Source organism: Dromiciops gliroides, chromosome 2 (genome assembly GCF_019393635.1).
Source record: "Dromiciops gliroides isolate mDroGli1 chromosome 2, mDroGli1.pri, whole genome shotgun sequence".
Lineage (NCBI taxonomy): Eukaryota > Metazoa > Chordata > Mammalia > Microbiotheria > Microbiotheriidae > Dromiciops > Dromiciops gliroides.
Window position 1 is genome coordinate 233,499,805 of NC_057862.1, and position 27,751 is coordinate 233,527,555.

The following is a 27,751-nucleotide window of genomic DNA, read 5'->3' on the forward strand; positions in this document are numbered from 1 at the left end:
TATTTTACAAGGAAAAAAATGAGGCCATTCATGTGAACTCCCATTTCTCCCCTCTTTCTTATCTCCCATTACTCAGGTGCCTTCTGCCACTTTTTCCTCCTTCCCCCCTGTTTCACACAATGAAGGGGCTTTAACTCCTCACCACTTGTTCAAGAGACCCTATTCTATCCTGTCTCCTCCAACAGATTGCCCCTCTGTCATCCCCACTTTATTTTCATTCTTTCCCTCTTTACTGGCTCATTTCATACTTCCTATAAAGATGCCTATGTCTCCCTTATGCTGAAAAAAAACCCCTCACTTGATGATTTCATCCCAGATAACTACTGACCTGTATCTCTTCTGCCCTTTGTAGCTTGTGAGAGGTTTAGAAGAAAGTAAGAAATCTCTTCTTACTTTCTTCTAAACCTCTCACAATCTGACTTCTGGCCTTATCATTCTATGCAAACTGCTCTCTCCAAAGGTACTAATGATCTCTTAACTGACAGATCCAATCTTCATTCTCCTTGCTCTCTCTGCAGCCTTTGACGCTATTGATCACTCTCTCCTTGATATTCTCCTCTCTGGGTTTTTGGTACACATTTTTTAAAAAAAAGTTTTGAGTTCCAAATTCTATCCTTCACTCTCCTCCCCTCTCCCTGAGAGAATAAGCAATCTGATGTGCAATCCTGTAAAGCTTTTTCCATATTAGTCATTTTGTACAAGAAGACTTGAATTTTAAAAATGAAAGAAAGTGAAAAATAGCATGCTTCAGCCTGTATTCAGACAGTATCAGTTCTTTTTGTGGAGGCAGATAGCATGCTTCATCATTGGTCCTTTGGGATTCTCTTGGATCACTATATTTCTGAGAATAGCGAAATCATTCACAGTTCTTGCTATTAGTGTATACAACATTTTCCTGATTCTGCTTACTTCACTTTGCATCAGTTCATGTAAGTCATTTCAGGTTTTTCTGAAATCATCCTGCTTGTCATTTCTTATAGCATAATGATATTCCATCACAACCATATACTGTGGCTTGATTAGCCATTCTCCAATTGATGGGCATTTTTGCCTCTTTTTTTTTTGTGTCTCCAACAATTAGCACAGTACCTACCTAGCACAGAGTAAGCACTTAATAAATATTGATTGATTGCCTTTTTTGGAGAGAGATGGTTTTTAAACATTTGCCAGTATACCACTGGGGGAAACATCTGTTGGGTTGAAGTGTTCTGGTTTTTGAGATGACAGGGAAGCCTTTATTTATTTGGTTTTTTCCCCTGGAACTGTAGAACAGGCATATGAGTCCTATCCAGGGTATCCCAGTCAAATAAATAACAAAATTGAATGGAAGTTATTCTGGGAATGAAAATGACATTGTTGTATGGGGGACACTGGAGAAACTAGAAGGCCTAGAGAGAATCAATATGTACCATGATAGGCCTGGGGGAATTATTTTTTTGTTGTTGTTGTTGTTGTTGTTTTTAGTGAGGCAATTGGGGTTAAGTGACTTGCCCAAGATCACACAGCTAGTAAGTGTTAAGTGTCTGAGGCCGGATTTGAACCCAGGTACTCCTGACTCCAGGGCCAGTGCTCTACCCACTGTGCTACCTAGCTGCCCCAGGCCTGGGGGAATTTTAATCAATGATCAGAGTAGAAACCTTTGATGTCATTCCTTCTGAGACTGAGCTATTTTTTTTTTGAATCAGGCAATTCTAAATGCCTTCCCCATGGGTCTTATTTCTGAATTTGTATATTCTCTCTTTTTCCCCCTTGCAAATAAAACCCAGAAAGTGTATGCTTGTGACTTGGAATCTGTGGTTGCAGGAAAGTATGCTGCCTTTGGAATCAGAGGAACTGGGCTTGAAGACGTTTTCTGTGAGGACTTTGGCAAGGGTACCTAACTTTTCTGGTCCCAGGTTTCGAACCTGTAAAGCGAAGGGTCCAAGGGCAGTACCTAAGAGTCATTCCACTTTTAAGTCTCCAATCCTACAATCTTGAGTAGTTGCTAAGATCAAGGCATCAGGAGACAGTGGTAAGAGGAAAACTGATAATTGGGGCTTGGGTAAAGTAGATCTAGGAATCCAAAGAGCCAACTTTTCAAAATCCAGGGAGATACAGAGGACCTTACATTGATTTTAACTGATGAAGGTAGTTCAGAAAATAAAGTCTACCCCCGACTGAAGGAGAGGTCTTTTGGACTGGTTCTAAGAGGGGAAGATGACTTAGAACACTGACTATAAGTCAATTAGATCTAGGGCTAGGGACTGTGATAAAGGTGTAAACCACCTTTTAAGTGCCACAAAAGCTTGGATGTGAAGCAAAGAGGATGGGTTGGCCATGCCCCCTTCAAAGGGAAGGGGAGTGAATTATATGGAAAGGGAAAGTCAGTGGAGATGGGAGTTGAAAGAAAGCTTCATCCAAAGTAAGTAAATGGGGAGAGTGAGTTATCCAAGAACACTATATGAGGATATTGGAATTATTTGGCAGGCTTGTAACAGTCTGAACAAATATTACATCTCCCAAAATTAGGGACCTTTTCTGATCTGTCTCTCTGTCTCTCTGTTTCTTTGTGTCTTGCTGTCTCTGTCTCTGTCTCTCTGTCTTTTTCTGTCTCTGTCTCTGTCTCTGTCTCTGTCTCTCTCTGTCTCTCTCTCTCTCATCTTAAGCATTAAATAAAATACACATGGCCTAACATTCCTCCTGACCAACATGGTTTCATAATAGGTCGATGAAACATAAATCAAAGTAACAGATAATGAATAAACAAACTTGCACACCTGGCTAACAAATGGCCTTGCTGGAATGTGAAGTTGGTCATGAGATCAGTCTTGACTCTCCAGAAAGCTCTCATTACCCCAGGGTTGTAAATTTCTGGCACTTCTCCTCTTACCGGTGACCATTCATAATGAAGCACCAGTCTCATCCTCTGGCAGGTCCTCATGGCCTCTCTGAGCAGCTGCTCCTGATTATGGTTAGAGGTTTAACTCTCTACTGTCTATGACTTCCTCTTCTGTTCCACTTGTCTTCCTTCCTCTTTCTCTATGCTTGTATTACAGCTTTCCTGGGTCAGAGTTAGTGGCACTCTGGGTAATCTTCCCCTAGGTCAAGTCCCATATCCCCTTGGAGTTTAGAGAAATCAGAGTTGTGGGGTGGGGTGGGAAGGAAAGGACTACATACCAGCAGACAGTCCTCATTCCCTTTGCTTCATTTCTTCAGTAATGTCCCACTCTTTGTGACCCCATTTGGGGTTTTCTTGGTAAAGATACTCAGTGGTTTGACATTTCCTGTTCCAGCTCATTTTCCAGATGAGAAAGCTGAGGCAAACAGAGCTAGGTGACTTGCCCAGGATCACATAGCTAGTAAGTGTCTGGGACCAAATTTGAACTCAAGAAGAAGAGTTTTCTTGACTCCAGGCTCTGTGCTCTATCCACTGTGCCTTTTGCTCCATAGCCAAGCCTTTTAAGGGAATTCAACAGGTAGGTTACATAGATAAGAGGCTGTACCTAGCAATTGCATGGAAATGTGTGACTGTAGTCCCAAGGTCCAGCCAGGTATTGGCAGTTATTTCTAAGTGACCAAAGATATGGCACAGACATTTAAACAGATCAGTGAGCTAGGTTGCATGTTTTAGGCTGTCAGAAGCTAGGTAAAGCCAAGGGATCAGAGGATCATGGGGAAGATAATCACCTTTAGGGAAAGGGAGGGAGCAAGGGAATCGTGGGAAATAAGCTTTTCTCTGGAGTTGCAGACCTTTAGTGAGAAAAAATGGCTAAAATATGTGAGGGAAAAGTCATAGAAATCCAGATTTAGAGCTGGAAGAAACGTTAGAGGTCATCCAGTTCAATGTTTTCATTTTATAAATCAGAAAAATGAGGCTCAGACTTGTCCAAGGTCATATGGGAAGTTAGTGGCAAGGCTAGAATGCAAACTCAGGTCTTAAGATACAGTAAACTACTACTACTACCACCACCACCACTAATAACAACAACCTGGTATTTATATAAAACTTTAATTTCTGTAAAGTGTTTTATAACATTATCTAATTTGATCCTCACAACCCTGTGAAGTAGATTCTTTTCTTTTCATCCTTATCTTACAGATGAGGAAACTGAGATTCAAGTCAGATTCAGTGATTTGCCCATTTTCATATGGCTAGCAAGTTTCTGAGCCATGATTCAAACCAAGATTTTTCTGATTCCAATTCCAATCTTCTCTCTATTATGTCATGGTGACTCTTACTTGGCACTCTCCACTGCATTACATTGCAGTTTAGGTAATTAAATGAGTTTATGAAAGCTTCAGTTTTTGTTTTGGGTGGATTTTTTTTTCTTTTAGCACTTTGAAATTCCTTGTTGTGTTGTTAAGTCATGTCCAACTCTTCATGACCACATTTGGGGTTTTCTTGGCAAAGATACTGAGATGGTTTTCCATGTCCTTCTCCAGCTCAATTTTGCAGATGAGGAACTAAGGCAAACAGGGTTAAGTGACTTGCCCAGGGGTCACGCAGCTAGTAATTGTCTGAGTCCAAATTCGAACTCAGGAAGATGAGTCTTTCTGACTTGTAACAATTGGAATGACGCCACCTGCTGGAGACTTACTGTAGAAAAATTCCGCCATGAGGTGAAGGTCTCTGAGGGCAAGACCATGCATCTTTTCTTTGGCGTCAGGAAGTGATGTTTGCTTGTGGGAGGAAGAAGGGGGAGGCTGGTGCTCTGACTCTCTCTCTTTCCTGTGGACTCTGGTGGAGAGCAGAGTTAGGAATGCGCTCTCCCTTTAATAGATAGAGGAATCTAGGCCTTTCTCTCTCTCTTTACAAAATTCTTAATCTCCTTAATAAATGCTTAAAAGTCTAACTCTTGCTAAAGCTTATAATTTATTGGCGACCACTCATTAGATATTTTAGACAGTATAGCTAGAATTTTAGCCCTTACAGACTCCAGGCCTTGTATTCTATCTACTTCGCCACTGAGCTGATCTGTAATTCCTGGTACTTTTGTATTATTTAAAGTCGAAGTATTTCCTAGTCAAGACAAATAGATGAGAAGACCTAGAGAGTGGATGTAGTTTGGGGATACAGGATTACAGACAGAGTGTGACCAAACCCTGGCCTTCAGATTGCTCCCAAGTCTATGCTATTGTTAAAAGCATTAAAGGGTCAAAATCTTTGAAACATATTTCCCCCACTGAAGCAAATATTCTTGAAGTTGGGTTATGGATCCCAAGGGAAGCTGTTATTTTGGGTAGGATCCTGGAGTGAATCCTCACAATAACTGACCTCCAATATGACCCATTGGATTCCTGCCAAGATGAAGTCCCAGACCAAGGTGAATGAGAGCATATTGGATAGCCACAGGACAATTAGACTCAGGCCAAGGACTATGTACTTAATCTCACTGTCTCTGTCATGCACACTTTGACAATGAAAGTGCCAATTAATCTTAGAGCATGGATTCATACTAGTCTGTAAGGCATTCTTACAAAGTACTTGCTAAGAGCTCCCTAGAAGCCACTGCTAATTGGTGAAAGATCTTATTCTTTCTTCCTTATTCCTAAACACTCTAATGGGGGCATTTGTGAGGAGTAAAGATTTCCACCCTGACTCATCAATCACAGCTCCTGATGATAAAGATTGGATAACCTGTCTAGAGAGTGGTTCTCGGTATTCAGAAGCACGGCTTCTACCTTGACAACTCTCCATAAGCTGTAGGCTTGATTTGCCTGTCAAGATGATGACTTACACCATCTCTTTTCCCTGTCTCTATGGCTCAATATTGCAGACATTAGTAACTTCCAAAGTAGTATCAGGAAAAATGCATAACTGCACTATAGATAAAAGTTTCACTTGTATCTTGCTTTTTTGTAATAAATATGTTCCTGAAAAGTTGAGTATAAATCAACTTTTGGTCAATGAAAACACATTTCATAAGCACTAAATTGTCTTAGATGACAAAAAACTGGACAGTGAATGCTTTTGGAAAATAAAAACATTTTATTAAAGTAAAGTGACTAACTATTCCCTAATTCATCTTTTCTCTCTATCAGGTTGGCTTAAAGGGAAGTAAATCTGTAGTTTTTAGATTGAATTCCTGGAGAAGAGAAACAGAGACAGAGACAGACAGACAGACAGACAGACAGAGACAGAGACAGAGACAGAGACAGAGACAGAGACAGAAAATCTACCCTGTGGGCCTTAGAAACAGCATGTTGTCTCTGGGAATAATGTTACCTGAGACAGCTATCCCACTGCAGCTAATTTAGGTGTTTCTGGAATGGCACAGGGCTCAGGAAGCTTGGTATAAATGTATTGCTTGCCCCCCAAAAAAGCTGAGTGGGGTAAATTATTTTAGACTCTGCATTGAATCTATGTCCTCCCTGTTTAGCTGGTATCTCTCTAACCCCAGGCCACATCTATTTGCCTGACCCTCAAGCTCTAGGAGTTAGGAAGATCTGTATTCAAGTTTCACCTCTAACACCTACTGACTATTTGACCCAGGGCACATCACTAAAACTTTCAATGCCCCAGGCAACAGAACTCTAAATTGTGGGACAGTTACCAATCTGCATTGGCGGAAGGAGTTTCTCCACAGTGGGTATTCCCTTCACCAATGAAATCATTGCAATAGACGAATAACAATACTAACACATGTCTATGATGCTTTACAGTTTCCAAAGTGATTTCTGTTGTCCCTAAAACTCTCATACTCTCTAGAAATCTACTTCTTGCTTCTGATCCCTTGCTTAGCATCTCATTCTCCAGCAATGAATCTCTGGTTCTACATGACCAACCAGACACCCACAGAGAACTCCCAACTCCCAACTAACCAGCCTAACTTCTCCCTAAGTGTGAATGTCTGGTGGTGGTAGGAAGGAGGCTTCTCAGACAAGATGATGACTCAAGATGTCTCAACTAGCAAGCTGTGGGCATTCCAGCCCCAGTCTAGGGCAGATCCCATTGTAGTCTGACCTTAGTGGGCCTGGAAATAACATCACATCTTTCAATGAATTCTGAGGACATTATGGGTATTCAAAATCTGATCTTGGTGATGAGGAGAATTATATTGAAATTACAATTATTTATGGGAAGACATAATTCATTCCTGAGCAGAGAGAAATGTTATCTCTCAGCATGTCTTCACTATATTTAATCAAGAAATGGTGAATTCAGAACAAAAAAAAAAACCCCACCACTACAATAGGTCAGAATTATGCTGTTTGTATTTGAGGATTTTAAACATCCAAATAACTTTTTGAAAAGGAAGACCAGACAGACATATGTGTGTGGGTTTCAAACATGAGGGAGAAGCCACTCTCTATAGAGAGTTTCTCTTTTCTTAATGTAGGAATTTGAGGGAAATGGGGGTTATTTCTACTTTGAGGGGAAATTATTTTGTTCATATGACAGGCAAATAGCAGGAATTATACCACATACATTGGGTAATGCACCATGTAGGCAATAAACTGCTATCTGTGTGTTTTGCCCCTTGGGACAACCATGAGGTAGAGATGCATCTTGATTGCAAGATTGTAAAATGGCAAAGGCAATGGAGAGCTGTGATTTTGTAATTATCTTCCTAAAAACCACCTTCTAGCACTGAAGCTTGAGGGCCTAGAATGCAGAGTTATAGAGAAATAGACCATCATTAGCTTTTCCACAATGAGGCTGAAGTGGGTGGATGGGAGAATCACTGGTGACAAGATTTAGGAGTTGATTAGTTTAAAGGACATAAAATAAAGCTTCTATACAGATACTGCAAGCCTGGAGCCAATTAATTTATCAATCAACTGCTGCTTCCTGGCTGTATGACTTTGAGTAGGCCACTTAACCTTTGTGAGATTCAATGTTCTCATCAGTAAAATGACGGGACTGGACTATATGGCCTCTTAGGTTTTTTCCAGTTCCCGAATTGATTCCATAATCGAGTGGTCATCGACCATCTACATTGTATAAAGTGCGCTAGGGTGAGAAGGGACACAGAGATGAATAAAACAACTTCCGTCCTTTGGAAGGATAGAGCATAGTTATGGAATCAAGAGCATAGTTGTAAACAACAGAACCTTAGCAGTCACCTAGTCCTACTCTCTCATTTTACAGATGAAGGAACTGGGGCCCAGAGAGGTTTGTCATCTTACCCAAGGACAGACAGGTAATAAGTGGCAGAGATGAAATTGGAACCCAGGTTCTAAATTTAGCACACTTTCCCCAATACCACATTGTCTCCCAAGTAAGAGTAACGCCAACGTTATATGAAAAAACCACCTACAGGGGCAGCTAGGTGGCACAGTGGATAAAGCACCGGCCCTGGATTCAGGAGTACCTGAGTTCAAATCTGGCCTCAGACACTTGACACTTACTAGCTGTGTGACCCTGGGCAAGTCACTTAACCACCATTGTCCCACAAAAAAACCCCACCACCTAAAATACCAAGGAATAAGCAATGGGGACCAAAGACAGGTCATAGACACACATTTCTATTAGACTGAAGAGAGTACAGTTTAACAGGAGCAAAAGAGGCCTAAAACTTGTATATAGACAGGATCACTTCAGGCTAGCCAAGATTTGGGCAAATCCCTTACTTATTGCCTCTAGCCTCTCGTGCCACATTTGATACCTGCTCCATTTTCCTGGAACACCTTTCTGAGAGCCTTTTGGTGGACTTTCTATGAGTTGTGAACTCTTAGACCACTGTAATCTCTTTGTGGCTCTGTTTCACATTTGTTCAGTGAACCTGTGGATCTATGGATCTAGGTGACCTCAGGCAGTTTCCATGAGTATAATAACTGAGCTCACTGATGTGGAGTTATTTGGATCCTTAGTAGAACATGCTACCTTTAACGCTCTCTCTTTTAATGGGTATTTTTGTGGGGCCTTTAAATAGAACAGTATCAGGGAGCAGAGCACCAGTTTACTTTGTACTAAACAGAGGTGAACACTTGCAACAAAATCCCACCATCTGGAGAGGAGAATCTAAGTGAGCTTTGAAGACTAAACTCTGCATTGATTTCTCTAGTGGATAAACAAGAGTTCTGGAGAAAACCACATTTGGTCATGTTGCCCTCCATAAGATATGTTTTAAAGTAGGTGGGGGGGGCAGCTAGGTCGTGCAGTGGATAGAGCAACAGCCCTGGATTCAGGAGGACCTGAGTTCAAATCCGGCCTCAGACACTTAACACTTACTAGCTGTGTGACCCTGGGCAAGTCACTTAACCCCGATTGCCCCGCAAAAACCCCCAAAACAAACCAAAAAAAAAAACAAATAAAGTATGGGGCGGGGCAAGGAGGCAGCAGCAGAGGGGAGGTAGCAAGGAAAATCTCTGATTCTAGATCACAAACTTTACTGGTTTTCTGCTACTAAATGATTTGAAGAAGCAAATGACTTGTTTTTGCCATTTTCATTTTCAAAGGAGAGGTCAGAGCTCCTCTTCTCTCTGGCTTCACACATCCTTCATGCTGTACATATCCTACTGCACACTCAGACATACCTTCCCACATACATATAGACCTCTCTTTGTCTACCACTCCCCCACACACACACCTTCCCACTATACACCCATACACAAAATAAAATTAGAAAAGCTGGCTAACTCTTAAGGTATTTAAAGACTGGAGACTTTCCACTAAAACTGCACGTGTAAAGCAGCCATGGCTACAGATGCAGCCAGCAGCAACATCAAGAACATAAGAGCCAGAAAGAGCACTTGCAAAAGGCCCAAATTGCCATTATCTTGCCACCAAACTGCTTTTTTTAAATGGGAAAAGCCACTCATTCTCCTCCTGTAACCTTTGTTGACACATTAGTCTATGGTGCTCTCTGGATCAGAGAGACTAATAGCTCCTTTCATAGTATTCATTTATCTAAGACCTTTTCAGGACATGAAAAGGTTTCTCAGCCCCCCCATTCTCTTTCATTAATTTGATGTAAGCTGCTAAAATATGGAGAAAACACTGTTTGATGATTTATAAATAGAGGCTGAACTGATAAACATATGGCATTAGCTTTAAGGAATTGCTCTCTTTTTAATCAGCCAACCCAAGAAAACAGTAAGCTAGTTTTTTGTTGTTGTTTTTGCTTTGTTTTCTTTTACTTTTGGTCTTCACAGAAAGGAGAGTAATCAAGCCTGAGAAAGTCCAGCCAACTGGAGGCAAATGGTGTTCAGATAGTCCTACATGCTGCCACCAAGACACCTCCCTCATTTTTGGATCCAAATTTACCTCTATCCCACACAGACCTGACATCAGTTCCCTCTTGTTGCTGTCAACTATCCCCCTTCAGAATGGCTGAATCACAGAAGGGAGAAGGGAGGGAGAAAGGAAGGGAAAATACCCGTGAGGGGTTAAACCAGAACTCCCACTACATGCAGAGAAGCTTCTCTGGGAGAATTGTCCTGTTGTCTCTGTCTCTCCCACCTCCCAATTCAGATGTCGCCTTAGGGTCCGTTGGCAATGATGGGAGAGAGGAAGGCTAAATATTGAGTTCTGGGCTATCTCCCTGGGCAGATTACTCGGGGACTGGTAAGAAGGCAGCAAGGAGTTGTTTAGAGCAACCTCATCAAGGTTTAATTCAAACCACAAGCAGAGCTCCCTACTGAGGCTGAACTGGACAACTAAAACTACGTAGCTCCCTAGAGGTATCTCCCCAAGGCTACACTGTGGGCCTTTAAAAGGATCTGTAACTCCACAGTGGTGAATGGGGTGACGGGAGCACGCCTCCCTTGAGGGTACTGGGGGGAGGGGCGGAGATCGCCACGGACCCTAGCTGCCATCACAGTCTCCTCCTAGCACCCACTCTCTGGAGCCCGAGTGGGAGGACGGCAGCCACCAGTTCTCTCCTCTCCAACACCCCCCGCCACTACCTGCCCAATCCCCGAACCGCGAGGAGGCTGAGAGCAAAGGAGGAAGGGGAGGGAGAGAGAGAGAAAAGAAAAGGCCATAAGTTTGCAGCCTTTCCAGGAGCGCCCGAGTCAAAAGGGCTCCTCTTCCCAGTTGGAGTCGCCGGCAAAGGTTCAGTGAGTCCATTTTTGTCAGCCTCCTGCGGCAAAGGAGGCGGGAGAAGCAGTCTCCTAGCACCCCAGGAGGTGGTGGAAGTGCATACTGCGGGCCGCCCAGCCTGCACGTAGCAGCCCAAGGCTCCCTTGCTGCGGCTGCACCCTCGCGCCTCCGGGTGCAGGGAGGGGCAGAGACTTCCTTGGAACAGAGGGGTGCTGAAAGGACAGCTCCACTCCGCTCATACGCCCCCTCCCCCCCCCCCGTACCCCCTGTCAAACTCTAGGGCGGGGCTGTACCGATGTCCCACAGGGAGCCAGCCTCCAGCTGAGGGTCGAGAAAGGCTTCTTTCACTCCCCCTCCCTGTCTCGCCCAACCCCTGCCGCTTCGCCCCCCTCTGGGCTCGTCGGCTAGTCTGGAGGCGGCTCCTGAGCCCCCCTTGCGACTGGCGCGGGAAAGACAGTTTTCCTCCCCTGAGCTCGAGCCAGAGGGCTCCTTTAGGGTGGATAGCTTTGCCTGTGCCCTGGAGGGGGCTCCCCTTCGCTCCACACACACACACGCACCTCTACCTCCTCCCCTATATTATATTGAGGAGAAAGCAGCTTCCTTTCTCGTCTGCTCATGCCCGAACCCCCTTAGATTCCTCCCAACACCGGGCTAAGGGCGCCTGAGTGCTCTTAGGCTGCGGTGGAGCTCAAGGGAGAGATCCCCGAGCTCCTAGGCGTGAACTCAACTAGCTATGAAAGGCACCCAGTCCAGGTAACAGGCAATCGACAATAGCCACCCCAAAGGCGTCGGTGGAACAAGGGGACTTCAAGGTGATTGCACCCATTATCCCTTCCCAGGGAAGGGGGCTAACCCCTGGCGCTCGGACCCAGAACTTTTCTTTGTTGTGCTAGGAAGGCCTGGCCCATAGTACCCCCAAGAAAAGTTTCCATAGACAGCTAGGGTCTTTTCTCTCCTTTTTCTGAAGTTCAGCGGCATAGTCGAAGGGAGAGAGAGAACACTCGAGCATCTCTTCGTTGCCTAATTGTCCAGAAGAGAATCCGTCAGCAGCGCGCAGCACTGAGCCCACTGGCAACGAAAGGGTTAGCTGCTTGGTGTTGATTGTTTGAGTACTTGAAGCGGGGTGAGGGGGAAGCGGGCGGGAGCCGAAGGGGCATTTTAATTTCCTCTCCTGACACAGAAATGCATTTTTGCAAAGAAAGAGCCTTATAGAGCAGCTTTGGGGTGATGGATCTGACTGAGACCTGTCGCTAGAGAGATTCTGGAGAGGGCTTCCTTCCCTTTCGGTACGTGTGCTTGTGTGTTTATTTGTGTATGTAAATTGATTTTAATTGATTTTCCCCCAAGTGGCTGCGGATGGGTGTACACACACACACACACACACACACACACACACACCCCCAAAGAGCTCTACGACTGCCCGGGAAGTCCCAGCACACTGCCTATAGGGGAGCTTTGAAGCAGGACTTTCAGGCGGAGAATTGGTACGTTTCCTTCTGTGTTCCCCTCCCTCCCCCTTTACAGTTCCTGCCCTCCTTGCCTGCCGTCTCTCGCTCCTCCAGAGGTTACTGCTCCCGGGGCAGTGGTGGAGGTCATCTCCAGATTCACGACTTGAAGAGATAAAAACGGGAGACCTGGTTTGGATCTCTGTTGAGGAGGATTAGCAAAGCCAGCCCTATCTCTAGCTCTCTAAACCCACCCCTCATTAGCCTCTCTCTCTCTCTCCCTCCCCACCCCGCCCCCCAACCCCCCACGTGTAGACATCCAGCTGCCTGTGTATGACACGGGCATCAGTATATGTGGGAAGGAGGGGGGGGGGGCACTGGTATCCAGGAAGGTAGAGAGGCAGCTGGCCACAGGAGAGACCAGAGACTGAATTCCCAGACTGCTTCTGTCTCCCAGCCAGGCGAGAAGCTGAGGAAGATTTCGAAGATCAAGGAGTCCAGGTCACTTAATGAGGCGGGAGGGAAGTGGCAAAGACCTGTGTGGTGTGGAAGGGAAGAAACTGGACAGGATGTTTGGGGGCTCTGTTGGCCAGGTTGGGAATAGGGAAAGAAGACACAAAGATGCAAAGCGAAGGCATGTGTGTGGAGGTGCCGGGGTGGGGGTGGGGGGTTGGGGGCGAAGGAGAGAGGGAGGGAGGGTAGAAGGTCTCTCTCCTGGAGAAGCCAGTCTGTTTCCCTGTCTCCCTTTAAAGCAGTGACATCTCTCTCCTTTCCTACTCTGCAGGAATGTAATCTAGGATGCTCATTCTCAGGTTGCTCAATGTGGTAGCCCCGGTCTACTTCTTGTGCATCTCCCTGGTGACCTTCGTCCTGCAGCTCTTCCTCTTCCTCCCCAACATGTTCAAGGAGCCCACGATCACCCCTCTCTTCTCTCCGGCTCTGCTCCATGGGGCTCTCTTCCTCTTCCTTTCTGCCAATGCTCTGGGCAACTACATCTTGGTGATTCAGAACTCACCTGAAGATCTGGGGCCCCGCAAGACTGCAGGAGCTAAGGGAGTGGGCACCCCTTCTGAGTGGCCAGAGGCAGGCAGGAAGGCGTCCTCCTCCTCACAGAGCACCCACTTTTGCAGACTCTGTGCTAGAGTGACACTGAGACACGACCATCACTGTTTCTTCACAGGAAACTGCATCGGGAGCAGAAACATGCGAAACTTCATCATGTTTTGCCTCTATACCTCCTTGGCATGTCTCTACTCCATGGTGGCTGGAGTGGCCTACATCTCTGCAGTACTCTCCATCTCCTTTGCCCACCCTTTGGCCTTCCTCACACTCCTGCCTCACTCCATTAGCCAGTTTTTCTCAGGTAAGTCAGCCTGCTAACAGTGACCAATCTCAAGGTCACAGCTACTACCACCAAGATGATCATCAACATCATCATAGAATCTTAGATCTGTAAGGGAATTGAGGGGCCACCAGGTCAAGTCCTTTCATTTTAGAGATGAGCAAAATGAGACCCAGAGAAACGAAGCAACATGTCCAAAGTGACACAGAGCTGAGATTAGGATTATTAGCTTTACTTTCTTTTTCCTGTCTCTTCCTGCCACTTTTTCACTGGCTATGTGACCTTCAGATCTCTGAACCTTTGTGCCTCAGTTTCCTCACATGCAAAATGGGAATGATAATACTTGCACGGCCTGTCTCACAGGGCTGTTGTGAAGAAAGTATTTTGTAAACCTAAAATACCATGTAAATATGTTATTACTAGGTGGCTCAGTGGATAGAATACCGGGTCAGGAAGACCCAAGTGGCCTCAAACTAGCTGTGTGACCTTGAGCAAATCACTTAACTGTTGTCTGCTTCAGTTTCCTTGTCTGTAAAATGGAGTTAATAGCATCTACCTCCCAGGGTTGCTGTGATATTGATAACACCCTCTGCAGACTTTCAGGTGCTATGTGAATGCTCTAGCTAGCGATCATGAATAACAACTTTCTAGGATTCTTTGTTTTCCCAGAGATTTGTAACCATTTGAATCACCTGGATCCCTTTACACTGTTCATCAAGTTCCCTCTTTACTGTCTGGAGGTAACTCTGGGAGGGCTATGTCCCTGGAGCATGAGTTCTGGTAGCTCCTACAACCTAGGAAGACCCTGAGTCCACACCCATCATTGGGCCCTATATGCCCATTGTCTGAGGACCAATCTAACTAAGTTGGAAGAGTCTTATGACCAGGCTGGCCACAAGGGGATGAATTTTTGACCATAGTACCTCATGAAGACTATCTCCAAGGGAAGAGAAGGATTGCGATTTATGCTGGCAAAGTAGGCACCCACACTGATGTCATCCCAGATCCTTTAAGTATAGTATCATTAATATATCAGGAGTTGTGATTTTGCCCATGTGTTAATTCTCTTCATTGAGACAGGTAACAGATTTTCACCTGGGGATTATCTTTTTAGCTCTGAGACATTTGGTGATTTACCCATGGTCACACAACTGATAAAATGTCAGAGGCTGGATTTGAGTCCAAATCTTCTTGATCAAAATCTAGACTTCGCATCCAGTGCTCTGTCCACTATACCATTCTACCTACTTCTCATTCCTGCTTACAGACCTATCAACTAGAAGGTTCATGAACCTGCCTACCTCCAAATTCCAGTCAAATAATGAAAAAGAGATTGCCTAACAAAGGTTAAACCACAGACTTATAGACAACTGTATCTTATCTCAGAGGTCTGCCTGGGGTTGCATTAAATGCAATCCCCTTGTTTTACAGAGGAAGGAACTAAGGGTGAGAGAGGTTAAGCCACTTGCTTAAGGTCACATAGGATATTAAGTAGCAGAGATGGTATTTGAACCAGATGATCTGACCCTTAACATCTAGCTGCCTTTCTACTATGCTCCTACAGGAAGGACCCCAGGTGCAAATTCTTATCTCCCAAATCTTCCCCACTTTCACTCCTCCATCACCATCTGGTGCTCTGCTAGGCTGAGTTTTATTGGATGGTTGCAGCCTTTTGGAGAACAGATTTAGGGTGTCCCAAAGGTCTTAGTGCAGTTTAAAGCTTGAGTAGTTTAGAACTCCCCTAAGATTTTTGGGACATCCTGTGTAATACTGCCCAAGTAACCAAATAGACTGACCTAAGTGACTTGTGGTAGCAAACCCTGTAGCTTTTGCCTGGTCTTAGAAGTCAGTCCCTTCATTGTTTCTTTTTACTATCACCGACTTCTGACCTGACCTGAATATGGGTACATCTTCCCACCTTAAGAGTGGGAAGGGGGGCAGCAAGGTGGCACAGTGGATAGAGTACTGGCTCTGGAGTCAGGAGGACCCGAGTTCAAATCCAACCTTGGACACAACACTAGCTATGTGACCCTGGGCAAGTCACTTAACCCTGATTGCCTCACAAAAAAAAAAGAAGAAAAGAAAAAGGGGGGCAGCTAGGTGACGCAGTGGATAAAGTACCAGTCCTGGATTCAGGAGGACCTGAGATCAAATCCAGCCTCAGAAACTTGATACTCACTAGCTGTGTGACCCTAGGCAAGTCACTTAACCCTCATAGCCCCACAAAAACAAAACAAACAAACAAACAAAAAGAGTGGGAAGGAAGAAAGCCATGGAATAAAATAGGAAAACAGAGAGCTCTACTGGAAAATGAGAATGCCCCCTTACTGGCTGTGTGACCTTGGGCAAGTCTCTATTTCTTTGAACACCAGTGTCCTCATCTATAAGAAGACTGGATTAGGTTAGGGGATCTTAGCCTGGGGGTTCACAGACAGATTTCAGGGAGACTGTGAATATGAATGGGGAAAGTAACATCTTTATTTTCCATGTAATTCTCCGTTTTCTTTGTAATCCTTTTTATTTTATGCAATCCTCTATTTTATTTTCTACATTTAGAAATGTCATTCTGAGAAGGGGACTGTGGGCTTCACCAGAATGCCCAAGGGCGCTATGTTAAGAACCCCTGGGCTAGACGATCCACCTCTAAGGTCCTGTCTAGCACAAAGTTTTCAAAGCTGTGACCTGTTTATGGCAAGAAAGGGTTAAAAACTTCAGGAAAACAACCACCTTTTCTAAAGAACTCACTGGAAGAGGTCTATCCAATCCTAAATCCTCACTCCCCCCCCCATCTGCACTGGGTTATAGGAATAAGGGTACATGCAGTTTAGATATGAAAATAGAATAAGAGAAAGAAAGAAAGTCCTTGTCACTATGAAAGAATTTAGCTCTACTGAATTATAGATCTGGTAGCTTCCTGTAACTTCCCTACTGATGACTACCTGTGAGGACAGAAGAATAGGAGAGCAGAACCAGCCCTCTGTCTGTAGGCTTCCCCATGCAGAGTGCCCAACTAATTATGGCTCTAGAAATACCACCTATAAGTTGTAGCTTGAAATCTATTCATACACACTTCTTTAGTTGATTCTGCAAGGGAGGTGGTACTGATCTCCATACTACCACCCCCATCCCATCCATTTCCCTCCCATCTATAATAATAAATCAAAGGAAGATAGGGAGTGGCATTTTTGGCCCCACTGTGAACTGATTGCTTCTTGGAATGACAATCATGTGGGGAGGAGCTAGTTTGAGGGGTAGGGAGTGGGCACAAAGGGAAGATTTCAAAACCACTCTGCTCCTTGGTCATAGTATGGATGATGCAACTTTCTGAAGTATAGATCTTCCCAGGCAAAGAAATTACCAGAGCTATAACAGCAAAACTTCATTGGGGCAAATTCAGTTGAGTTGGTGGTTTTGAGTGGAGGAGTAGTGGCACAGAATATAATTACATTAGGGTACATAGGGTAGCCCATCTCCCCGAGAGTGTAGTCCTGTCCCTGTAGGGCTACCCTTGTCTTGGTAACATCAAGAAAAAGGCACCACAGTGTCAGACCCCTCTGAGTATTGGCTGGGGATGGTTGCACCCCATGTTACTGGGTGACATTTGTAGGGAGATAGCATATTAACCCCAGAAGAGAGCATGAACCTGCAGATGTTAGAATTCTGGGGCAAAGATCCACTTGCTCTTCACTAGTAACTACATAGAGAATCACTAATCCTGTTTAGCTGACATTTAACTGAATCCTGAAGAAATTTTTAGTGATGGAGATTGCACCAAGAGATGCTTGATGAACAAGTATTAGAATGGCAATAATAACTCACTATGTAGCACTTTCAGACCTACAAAACACTTTCCTCACTGCAGAGCTGTGAAGTCATGTATAAATATATCATCCCCATCTAACAGATGAGGAAATTGAGGCTAAGGGAGTTTAAGTGATTTGTCCCTACATATGAAGCTAAAAAGGGTCAGAACTAGGATTTGAGGGGGAAAGTCCTTTGACTCCAAATATGGTGCCTTTTAACTAGTATTAGGTTGCTTTTAGAACTCAGAGCCACAAAGTTTCTGAAGAAGAGGAGAAAGAGGTTCTAGGTAAGTGGCTTTGTATCATTGATCCTACAATCCTGCTAATAAAATAGGTAGGTCAGGGGGCAGCTAGGTGGCACAGTAGATAGAGCACCGGCCCTGGATTTAGGAGGACCTGAGTTCAAATCTGGCCTCAGACACTTGACACTTGCTAGCTGTGTGACCCTGGGCAAGTTACTTAACCCCCATTGCCCTGCCAAAAAAAAAAAAGGTAGGTCAGGGGTGGTATGAAAGTGGAAGTGGAGGGTATTAGTTGAAACAGATGGGATGGGATGGAGTATGGAACTTTCTTTCCAAAGTAGTTTAATAATTTAAAATAGACTATTAAAATAGACTCCTGAAATAAATCTCTATTAATGATAAGAACAAGTCTGGGAACCACTCCAGAGTGTAGCCTGAAGTCTATTGAAAATTTACTCAAATTGGGAGGAAGAGGGGAATAAAAAGAAGCCCCTTATTTTAAGTTGATAGAAGAATTCCATGCATAGTTGTGGACACCTAGAAAGTGGCCTGGTGACCAACACAGAGCTCCTTCACCTACAGATGAATTAGGAATAAGCCTATGGTTTCTTCTATTCCCTGGTTCCACTCCAGCCATAGAGAACAATAAAGGCTTTTTTGTCTTTTTGCCCCTCTCTTATCCTAAGAACATCTATTTAGCACTTTATAGTTTAAAAAGCACTTTGCTCACAACATTGCTCATAGCAACATGTTGTTGCTGTTTGGTTATTTCAGTCATGTCTGACTCTTCGTGGCCCCATTTGGGATTTTCTTGGCAAAGATATTGGAATGGTTTGTCATTTCCTTCTCCATCTCATTTTATAGATGAGGAAACTGAGGCAAACAGGGTTAAGTGACTTGCTCAGCTAGTAAGTGTCTGATGCTGGATTTGGACTCTGGTCTTCCTAACTCTAGGTCCAATGCTATATCCACTGCACGACTTAGCTGCTTTATTGTCATTTCTATTTTATAAATAAAGGAATTGTTCAAGAGGTCAAATGGTTAAATACCCAAAAGGTTTAATACCCAAGGTCATATAGGTGCAACCTAGCAGCACAACTTCTTTTTTTTTTTTTTAAGTGAGGCAATTGGGGTTAAGTGACTTGCCCAGGGTCACACAGCTAGTAAGTGTTAAGTGTCTGAGGCCGGATTTGAACTCAGGTCCTCCTGAATCCAGGGCCGGTGCTTTATCCACTGCGCCACCTAGCCACCCCAGCAGCACAACTTCTGACACCAGTAGTACCTCATTCTTCCTTCCCTCTCTTGTGATCACTCCTTTATTTCTTTTCAGACCTTCCTAAAGTGTGGTCCTATCTTCCACATGCATACCCCCTGCCCAATCGACTGGCACACCCTCTGCCCAATCGACTGGCACACTTAAATTCTACTCAGGTTGTCCTTTATCACCACCTTGCTGTCATTCCTTTCTCCTCTAGCATCTTTTTTTTTTTTTTAGTGAGGCAATGGGGGTTAAGTGACTTTCCCAGGGTCACACAGCTAGTAAGTGTCAAGTGTCTGAGGCCGGATTTGAACTCAGGTACTCCTGAATCCAGGGCCGGTGCTTTAACCATTGCACCATCTAGCTGCCCCTCTAGCATCTTTTCAATCCAAAGACTTGAAACCACATCCTTTCCCATGAACCTGTCCCCCGCCTCTGGGAAAATCTAGAAAATCCAGAATTGGCTCAAGTTACTTAACATAAATAACACTGCTTCTAATTTCATGATCTGGTATTTCAGATGCACATAACCTATGGTCAAGAAAATTGTAAGTGGGGGCAGCTAGGTGGCACAGTGGATAGAACACTGGCCCTGGATTCAAGAGGACCTGAATTCAAGTCCAGACTCAGACACTTGACACTTACTAGCTATGTGACCCTGGGCAAGTCACTTAATCCTCATTGCCCCGCAAAAAAAATAAAATAAAATAAATTGTAAGGGATATGTATCCTATGAGAGGGGAGGATTCTTCTATATCAAAAGTGGTACCTGGGGCAGCTAGATGGCACAGTGGATAAAGCACTGGCCCTGGATTCAGGAGTACCTGAGTTCAAATCTGACCTCAGACACTTAACACTTACTAGCTGTGTGATCCTGGGCAAGTCACTTAACCCCAATTGCCTCACCAAAAAAAAAAAAAAAAGTGGTGCCTGATCGTTGTCCCTTTTTAAAAGCTAGAGAGAGGGGGCAGCTAGGTGGCGCAGTGGATAAAGCACTGGCCATGGAGTCAGGAGTACCTGAGTTCAAATCTGGCCTCAGACACTTAACACTTACTAGCTGTGTGATCCTGGGCACGTCACTTAACCCCAATTGCCTCACCAAAAAAAAAAAAAAAAAAGTGGTGCCTGATCATTGTCCCTTTTTAAAAGCTAGAGAGAGGGGGCAACTAGGTGGCGCAGTGGATAAAGCACTGGCCCTGGAGTCAGGAGGACCTGAGTTCAAATCTAACCTCAGACACTTGACACTTACTAGCTCTGTGACCCTGGACAAGTCACTTAATCCCCATTGCCCCGCCCAAAAAAAATGTTGAAAAAAAAAATCTAGAGAGAAGCAGCATTGCTGAGTGGGTATGCCACCTTGTTAGATATAAAAGTCGAATTCTCAATCTCCGATTTGGAATCAGAGGATCTGGGTTTGAATCCTGACTCTGCCACTCTCAACCTGCATGCTCTTGGACAATTTGCCTGACCCCTATGGCCTTTGGTTTCCTCACCTACTAAACAAAGAGGTGAAACTAGACAAACTCTAATGTTCCTTCTAGCTGTAAATCTGTGATCCTAAGGAGCTTAAGGTCCTTCCACTAATTTTCTGTGTGACTGAGAGCAAATTTGCTTCATCTCTCTCAACCTCAAATTTCTCATCTTTAGAATGGGGATGAAATAACCTGACCATCTCCTGGCATTCTATGATAAATAAGATAGAGTGCCTAGAGCTCTTTAGAAGAAAGGTGCCAGAGAACTTTCTAACAATTAAAATGGTCCAAAATTGGAACAGGCTATTTGAGAGGTAATGAGTTTCCTGTCACTGGGAAGGTATAAGTCAGATCCTCTGCCAAGGATCATTAGAGGGGAATTCTGCTTTGGCTGAGTAGTTGGCTTCAGATGTCTAACTCTTGGGATTTTATCATTCTATGAAATATCCAAAGTTATAATTAAACGTTAGAAGGAGCAGAGGTGATGATGGGTCGAGACAGAACAGACACCTAGAAAGAAAACAGGCCTCAGCTGGTAGACACTGCATCCTAGGGGTAGAGACAATGACATCCTCCCTATTCCACGCTTGAATTATCACTAGGCTGCATCCCTAGATAAAATCCTGTGGAAAATAGCTCCGTCTTGTCATGGCTTGTCCCTGGATCTCTCACTGAACAGCAAGAAAAGACAAAGTCAAACTTATGTATGTGGATCTACTCTAATTGCTGAGACATTTCCCCTCCCCCATCTTTCCCACCCTGTAACGGCCACTCTTTCCAGTCCACCTTCCTTGAGCCCTGACTGAAGGGATGCTGCAGGGACTCCTTAAGGCACTTGTTTCTTTCTTGGCCCATGGACAACCAATAATAACCAGAACTGACAGGAGAAGAAATGGGTCAGAGGGATGGCTTAAAAAAAACAAAATTATCCTGGCCCTTTCTCTCCCCCCACCCTGCCATCCCATGCTGGCAGAAGGTGATTCTTTGAAATGCCAGCTGGCCTGAAGTCTTAGCCTCCTGGGCATCTGGACTTATTTATTTATCTCTGACTTTGCAAAAAAAAAAAAAAAAGACAGTCACCAAGGCCCCTGGGAAATTGGGTAAGATAGAAATGCTAATAAGGAAGTCCTACCCCCACTCCTGCTCCTTCCCTGTCCTGCCAGCTAATACCCCTCTCAACAGGCTTCACCTAGATTTAAAAAAGCAAGATCTAGGCAAGACCTAAAGCAGTGAGTGAACTGAAGTCTATGGGGCTGGGGAATATGTCAACTGGCAAGTAGAGGGAAAAAGGTATATATAGGATTTGGTTTTTGTTTGTTTTTGTGGGGCAATGAGGGTTAAGTGACTTGCCCCGGGTCACACAGCTAGTAAGTGTCAAGTGTCTGAGGACAGATTTGAACTCAGGTCCTCCTGAATCCAGGGCCGGTGCTTTATCCACTGCACCACCTAGTTGCCCCCCGATATGTAGGATTTGGAACTCAAAACCAAGAATAGATAATAAAGCTCCTTTTGGCTGGCACCTTAAAATCATTTCAGGAGATGTTATTATCTCATAGAGAGAGAGAGAAGGAAATAAAGGACAGCTCCTGGGCTCTATTCTTATGGTCATCACATTGACTATTTGGGTGGACTTCAAGCAATTCAATTCAAGAAACATTTATTAAATATCTACAGTGGACAGAACTGTTTAAGGTGCTGGGAGAAATGCAAAACTAGGATAAGACACGTTCCCAATTCTCATGAAGTGGAAAATATATGGTACAGTAGCAGGGCATGACACCTTCAAAATAACTATTATACAAGATAATAAATGAAAGCTAGGAAGAAAATGTTTCTATAAAATCTAAAGCATTACCAATAGAGGGATAAGGAAAAATGAGGAATATAGATTTAGAGTTAGAAGGGACTTGTGAAATCATCTAATCCAGATGCATCATGTTACAGAGGACAAAATAAAGGCATAGAGAAATTAAGTGACATACTCATAGTCACACACAAACAATGAATAGGAGAGCCTATCGTTGAACAAAGGTCCTCTGACTCCAAATGAGTACTCCATCCAACTGCACCATTTTGCTTTCAGGAAGGAGATGGCATTTGAATTGGGCCTTAAAGGATAGATATTAATTCAAAGGACATAGGCATACCTACATAGCCCATCAGATCCCATAAAAGCAGGGCAGAAGAGGGACAATTATGTTTGGGGCTTTGGAATTTAACTTAAGCCATTATGCTTCATCTCCTTCAGATACGCTTTCCACAGTTGTAAAATAAATATGCAACCACGATTAGGGAGAATTGAAAGTAGTACTAGAGCTAAACATGGGCTAGACGTTTTCCTCTCAACCCGAGTTGTTTGAAAATTACTTTGATGTACTTCTTGAGCTCAAAGAAACAGTTAAGCTGATAAAACATGCTCACATGAGTCGATTTCAGTTGAGGTTGGCTTGGCTCAAACTTCTGGAGTTTGAGTTAAATGTGGACCTTTCTTCAGGAAATGTCTCACTTCATGAACTAATTGGTATACAATAAAACTTTTTTTCTGGGGCAGTGGGGGTTAAGTGACTTGCCCAGGGTCAACCAGCTAGTAAGTGTCGTGTCTGAGACCGAATTTGAACTCAGGTCCTCCTGAATCCAGGGCCGGTGCTTTATCCACAGAGCCACCTAGCTGCCCCTACAACAAAATATATTGAGCTTAGAGCTAAGGAAGAACTTCCTGGTTGGGGGAGGCTAAGGATACACTAAAGAATGGCAACACTGGAGAATGGGATAGACAATGACCCATCTCAGTTGGTTTAAGTATGATCTTACTTTTAGGCAGGAAGAAATACTGGATGGCTTTGGGAGTCATTCAGACTGAGGAGTCTAAGATGAGTGTTCTGTTCACCCTGCTGTCATTTATTTAATGAATTTTAATCACTCCTGAGGTGAGTACTCTTAGAGCCAATCCTATGACTTATTCTTGGCAATTCTGTCACAGAGGGTTAGAACTGAAAGGACCCTTAAAGATGCCCTTGAACAAACCCTCTTGTTTGACAAAATGAGGAAACAGAGCCAAAGAGATGAAGTGATTTGCTTAGTAAATAGCAGAGTAGGATTTGAAACCAGATCTTTTGGTACTGAAACTATTTCTCTTTCCTCAAGATCACAGTCTGGAGTCATCATTCTGTCCCGGTTAACTCATCTACCTTATAAATTGACAACCATCTATCGATAGACTTCCCGTTTCATCCTTTAATACCATAATCTTGTTCCTCTGCCCTGATATAAAAAATTTCCTTTTTCTTGCTCCCAGCTGAGAGATAGAAAGGAGAGAAGTAATGAGACAACTCCATAGAAATATCAAGTGTTCTTTTTCATGTTCCCTGAATAAAAAGCATAATGGATCTCTTACCTTTATAAACCACCGTTTCTATTCTCTCGCCCATTCATCCTCCTGGCCCTACCTTCCTCTGACCCTGATAAACAGCAGCACAGAAAAAAAAAAAGTTAGGGCAGTTAGTTCATTTCTTTTCTCCCCTTGCTGCATCTCTGTCTGCAATTGCTTCAAAATGTAGTTTCGGTCTCATTAATCTCCTGGCGGAAATGCATGAATGGATAATGTTTCTGTACGTGGTCTGGGTGTATAAAATGTTCTCTTCTCTCTCCTTTTTTCCCTGATCCTCCACACTGCTCCCCACCCCCTACCAGGAGCTGTCCTTGGTTCTGAAATGTTCGTCATCCTCATGCTATACCTCTGGTTTGGAATTGGACTGGCCTGTGCTGGCTTCTGCTGCCATCAACTTCTGTTGGTGCTCAGGGGACAGACCCGACATCAGGTGCGGAAGGGAATGGTGGTTCGTGCTCGTCCCTGGAGGAAGAATCTGCAGGAAGTCTTCGGAAAGAGATGGCTCCTGGGCCTTCTGATTCCCATGCTCAATGTGGGGAGTGAATACCCCCGGCATAAGGCCAAATAACAGTCCTGCCCTACCTAGCTTGCTCTCTCACACCCTTTCTTTTCTTTATCTCCATCCCTGCCTGAACACAGGCATATTTTCTCATTTCCTCTCATGATCCACTAGAATACTCAGCAGTAGGGAAAGGTCAAGTCAACTCTCAGCATCCCAACCTACAATCAAGTAAATAGGTAGTATTAAATAGAGGACCAGCTGCCACTCAGTAGAGAGGAAATTCAATAGTCCCGAGTTCTGATACTCATGTCATTAGGAAAACAAACTGACAAGATGATCATGAATTCCCTTAGGACTGACCCCCACTGAGTCCCACTGCTCTCAGAACTTCCTCTTAGGTCCCTTCTTCTCTCCTCATTTCCAATTTCCCAATCCCTCTGTCTTCACTCATAAAAATTATATATGACATCATGATTAGTTAGGAATCCTCCCCTTTGTATAGTTTTCCTCCAATACCCTGATGAGGGTAAGATTGGGAAATGATTGATTGCTGAGGCTGGTGCAAGTCTCAGAATGACCTTGAAGGTGATGAGAAATGTTTAAAAATAAAATATACGAGAGGCAGGCAAGCAGTTGCTAGCCCCTATCCTGCCAACTATAGAAGAGACTAAGAGATTTTTAGAATAATAATAATAACTTACATTAATATTGTGATTTAAAGTTTGTAAAGTACTTTGCATCTATTTATCTCACTTGGACCTCACAGCAACATTATGAGGTAGATACTACAGGTATTATTATCCTAATTTCACAGATAGGGAAACTGGGGCTCAACAGATTTAAGTGATTTATCATGGTTACATGGTAAAATTTGACCCCAGATCTTTCTTGACTTCAATCCCAGCCCTTCCATACTACCCCACATTGCCTCTACAATGTTAATTCTGAAAATAATCTTAGAGACCATGTAACCCAACTCCTTCATTTTGTAAAAAAAAAAAAAAGTTCCAGATATTTCCCATGCCATTAGTCAGGGGCAAACTTGTACTAGAACCCAGTTCTCCTTATTCCTGGTCCAGACTGGGACACTTCCTCCATGCCCTCTCTCCTCCAAGGCCTAAGAACAAAAAGTAAGAAAGACTGATTGAGTTACTCCTTTAAATAATAACATAGAAAGGTGACAGCAGATGGCCTCGTATTTTTACTTTCCAATCAGCCAGCTGTCCTGCCCACCCCACCCCACCCCACCCTGTCTCTGCTGTTCACCATAGCTCAGAGCCTGGTGATCAATCTGATTTTAAAACCAATTGTTCCTCATTCATCTGGCTCCTTTCCAGCTCTGCTTGCTTGGTTGGCAGCCAGGATGACAAGGACAGTAGTCAGAAAAATAAAAGGGAGAAGGGAAGACAAGTCAGAAAGGTGTGTAAGGGTATTTAGTGAATGTGTGTGTGTTGGGTCAGCAGCGTGGATTGTAGTGTGTTGGGTTCAAGAATGAAAGGGACTGAGGTTAAAACAAAAAGAGTGTTTGATGACCGAGACTTTATTGTTAGAGGAGATTCATCAAAGAAATCTTACACTACATGTATAAAGGATTGTATGCAAATAAGATTCCAGAGCTAGAAAGGTTCTTAGAGGGTATAGAGGAGGAAACAAGTCCAAAGAAGTGACATAACCTGCTCAAAGTAATCCAAGGACGTGACAGAGCTGGAAATCAAAACTAGATTTTCTAACTGCAAATCCAGTGCTCATTATTTTACACCTCATTTCAACTCACTATGTAACAAAGACCTTTTGAATGCTTAGACTTTCCCAACAATGGAATGGGCTGCTTTATGGTGTAGTAGCCTCTCCATCTTCAGAAGTAGTCAAGAGAACCTGGATGGGGGGAAGCTAGGTGGTCCAGTGGATAAAGCACTGGCCTTGGATTCAAGAGGACCTGAGTTCAAATCCGGCTTCAGACACTTGACACTTATTAGCTGTGTGACCCTGGGCAAGTCACTTAACCTTCATTGTCCCACAAAAAAAAAAAAGAACCTGGATGAATTAGTGTCAAAGATTAGGTTATTTGACCCTTTAGTTCTACCACAACCTGTAGTAAACCTCGAAGGGGAGGAAAAATAGCAGATCAGAGTTAACAGGGGGATTTTTTAAAACAAGCTAGATTGGGGAGAATCAGTGGGTGGGGAGTCCTTGTTTCTGGTAACCAAGTATTCTACAAACCCAAGGATCTCTGACCTCAATTGCCTGTACTAGATTAGAGATGGAGAATAAAGAATCGAAGTCCTGGCCCTCTCTTCATTCTACAGAGACCTCACCAGCTCCTTCCAAGCTATGAAACTGGTGATACAGTTTCTTAGGGTCTGAAGGTATACTGGGAGTGTCAGTGAAGAATAACCTAAGAAAGGAAGTGGGACAGGTGAAAGTTGGAGAGACAAAAGTCTGATTTCCACCAATAGGGGGTGTGGAGGAACCAAGTGACACTCACACACATGCTACTGTATTTTCAATAATGAGTGACAATAAAGTGTTTGTTTTTTAAAATTTATTTTAAGTTACCATCTGGACTCTTTGGCTGTCAGCTGATTTATTATGCTGTGTTTAACCCTCACATGGGTGTGCTATAACTGTTCACTGATGATTTATCAACACATCGAGGAGCCCAGTCCCCTTTCCTCTTCTTTCTCCTCCTCCTTTCTTATTTGCCTCCCCCTTATCTTCTGCCTTCTTCTTTAACATCTCCACTTTCTCCTCCTCTTTCTCTTCTTGTTCCTGCTCCTATTTCTCCACCATTCGGTCATCTTCTACCTCTTTCTCCTTTTTTTCTTCCTGCTCTGGGACTTCTGAGTTCTCTACTCTTCCCATCTCTTCTCCCCCACTCCACCAATACACACACTCACAATACCATTATATGCCATCCACCTCAATTTTCTGTGACTCAATCTTTTCATCTAATGAAATGTATCCTCTTCTTGAAGTCTTGCCCTAGAGTTGTGGCTTGTTCATTCCAAAAATCCAGGGACCAAAAGGGTTTTAGGTGGGCTATTTTTAGTATTAGCAAACCAACATATTTTCTCTTCCTCCTATAGAAGGAAAGACACTCCTTTACATAGATCAGTCCCATTCATCCCATCACTGTTTCAAACAGTTTCCTTTCTCCTGGGAATACAGCTCTCTTTGTCTCTGCTTGTTGCACCTGGGTCCACACACACTCTCTGGCTCCTGCCTATACTGCCTTGCTATTCCCCTTGGGGAATGAGCTCTGGGGCTGCTATGACACAGTCACTTCCCACTGAGGCATAAAAAGAAATCTATTGACAGGAAGCCAAATTAAGA

General features: G+C 43.8%; 2 protein-coding genes across 9 annotated transcripts in view; one reads left to right on the forward strand and one right to left on the reverse strand.

The window, feature by feature from the left end:
- TMEM63C (transmembrane protein 63C) overlaps positions 1–27,751 on the reverse strand; it is a 220,666-nt gene that overhangs the window by 168,230 nt on the left and 24,685 nt on the right. The gene's annotated exons all lie outside the window — the stretch shown is intronic.
- On the forward strand, positions 11,289–26,963 carry ZDHHC22 (zinc finger DHHC-type palmitoyltransferase 22). 8 transcript variants are annotated; one of them, XM_043984296.1, is made up of 5 exons: positions 11,289–11,778; positions 11,934–12,048; positions 12,147–12,252; positions 13,196–13,774; positions 24,219–26,963. In XM_043984296.1, exons 4-5 carry the CDS (start codon positions 13,210–13,212, stop codon positions 24,482–24,484), a joined length of 831 nt encoding a protein of 276 aa, XP_043840231.1. In that variant the 5' UTR covers positions 11,289–11,778; positions 11,934–12,048; positions 12,147–12,252; positions 13,196–13,209; the 3' UTR covers positions 24,485–26,963. The 8 variants fall into 8 exon arrangements, with proteins under 8 accessions (XP_043840231.1, XP_043840235.1, XP_043840233.1 ...); XM_043984300.1 differs by having other exon boundaries at positions 11,939–12,048; XM_043984298.1 differs by having other exon boundaries at positions 11,290–11,778; positions 11,939–12,252.

Bases quoted from the DNA above. Each gene is read 5' to 3' on its own strand.
- ZDHHC22 (XM_043984296.1), top strand. From the start codon at position 13,210: ATGCTCATTCTCAGGTTGCTCAATGTGGTAGCCCCGGTCTACTTCTTG. The intron at 13,775-24,218 runs GTAAGTCAGCCT...ACCCCCTACCAG, and splicing joins CATTAGCCAGTTTTTCTCAG to GAGCTGTCCTTGGTTCTGAA.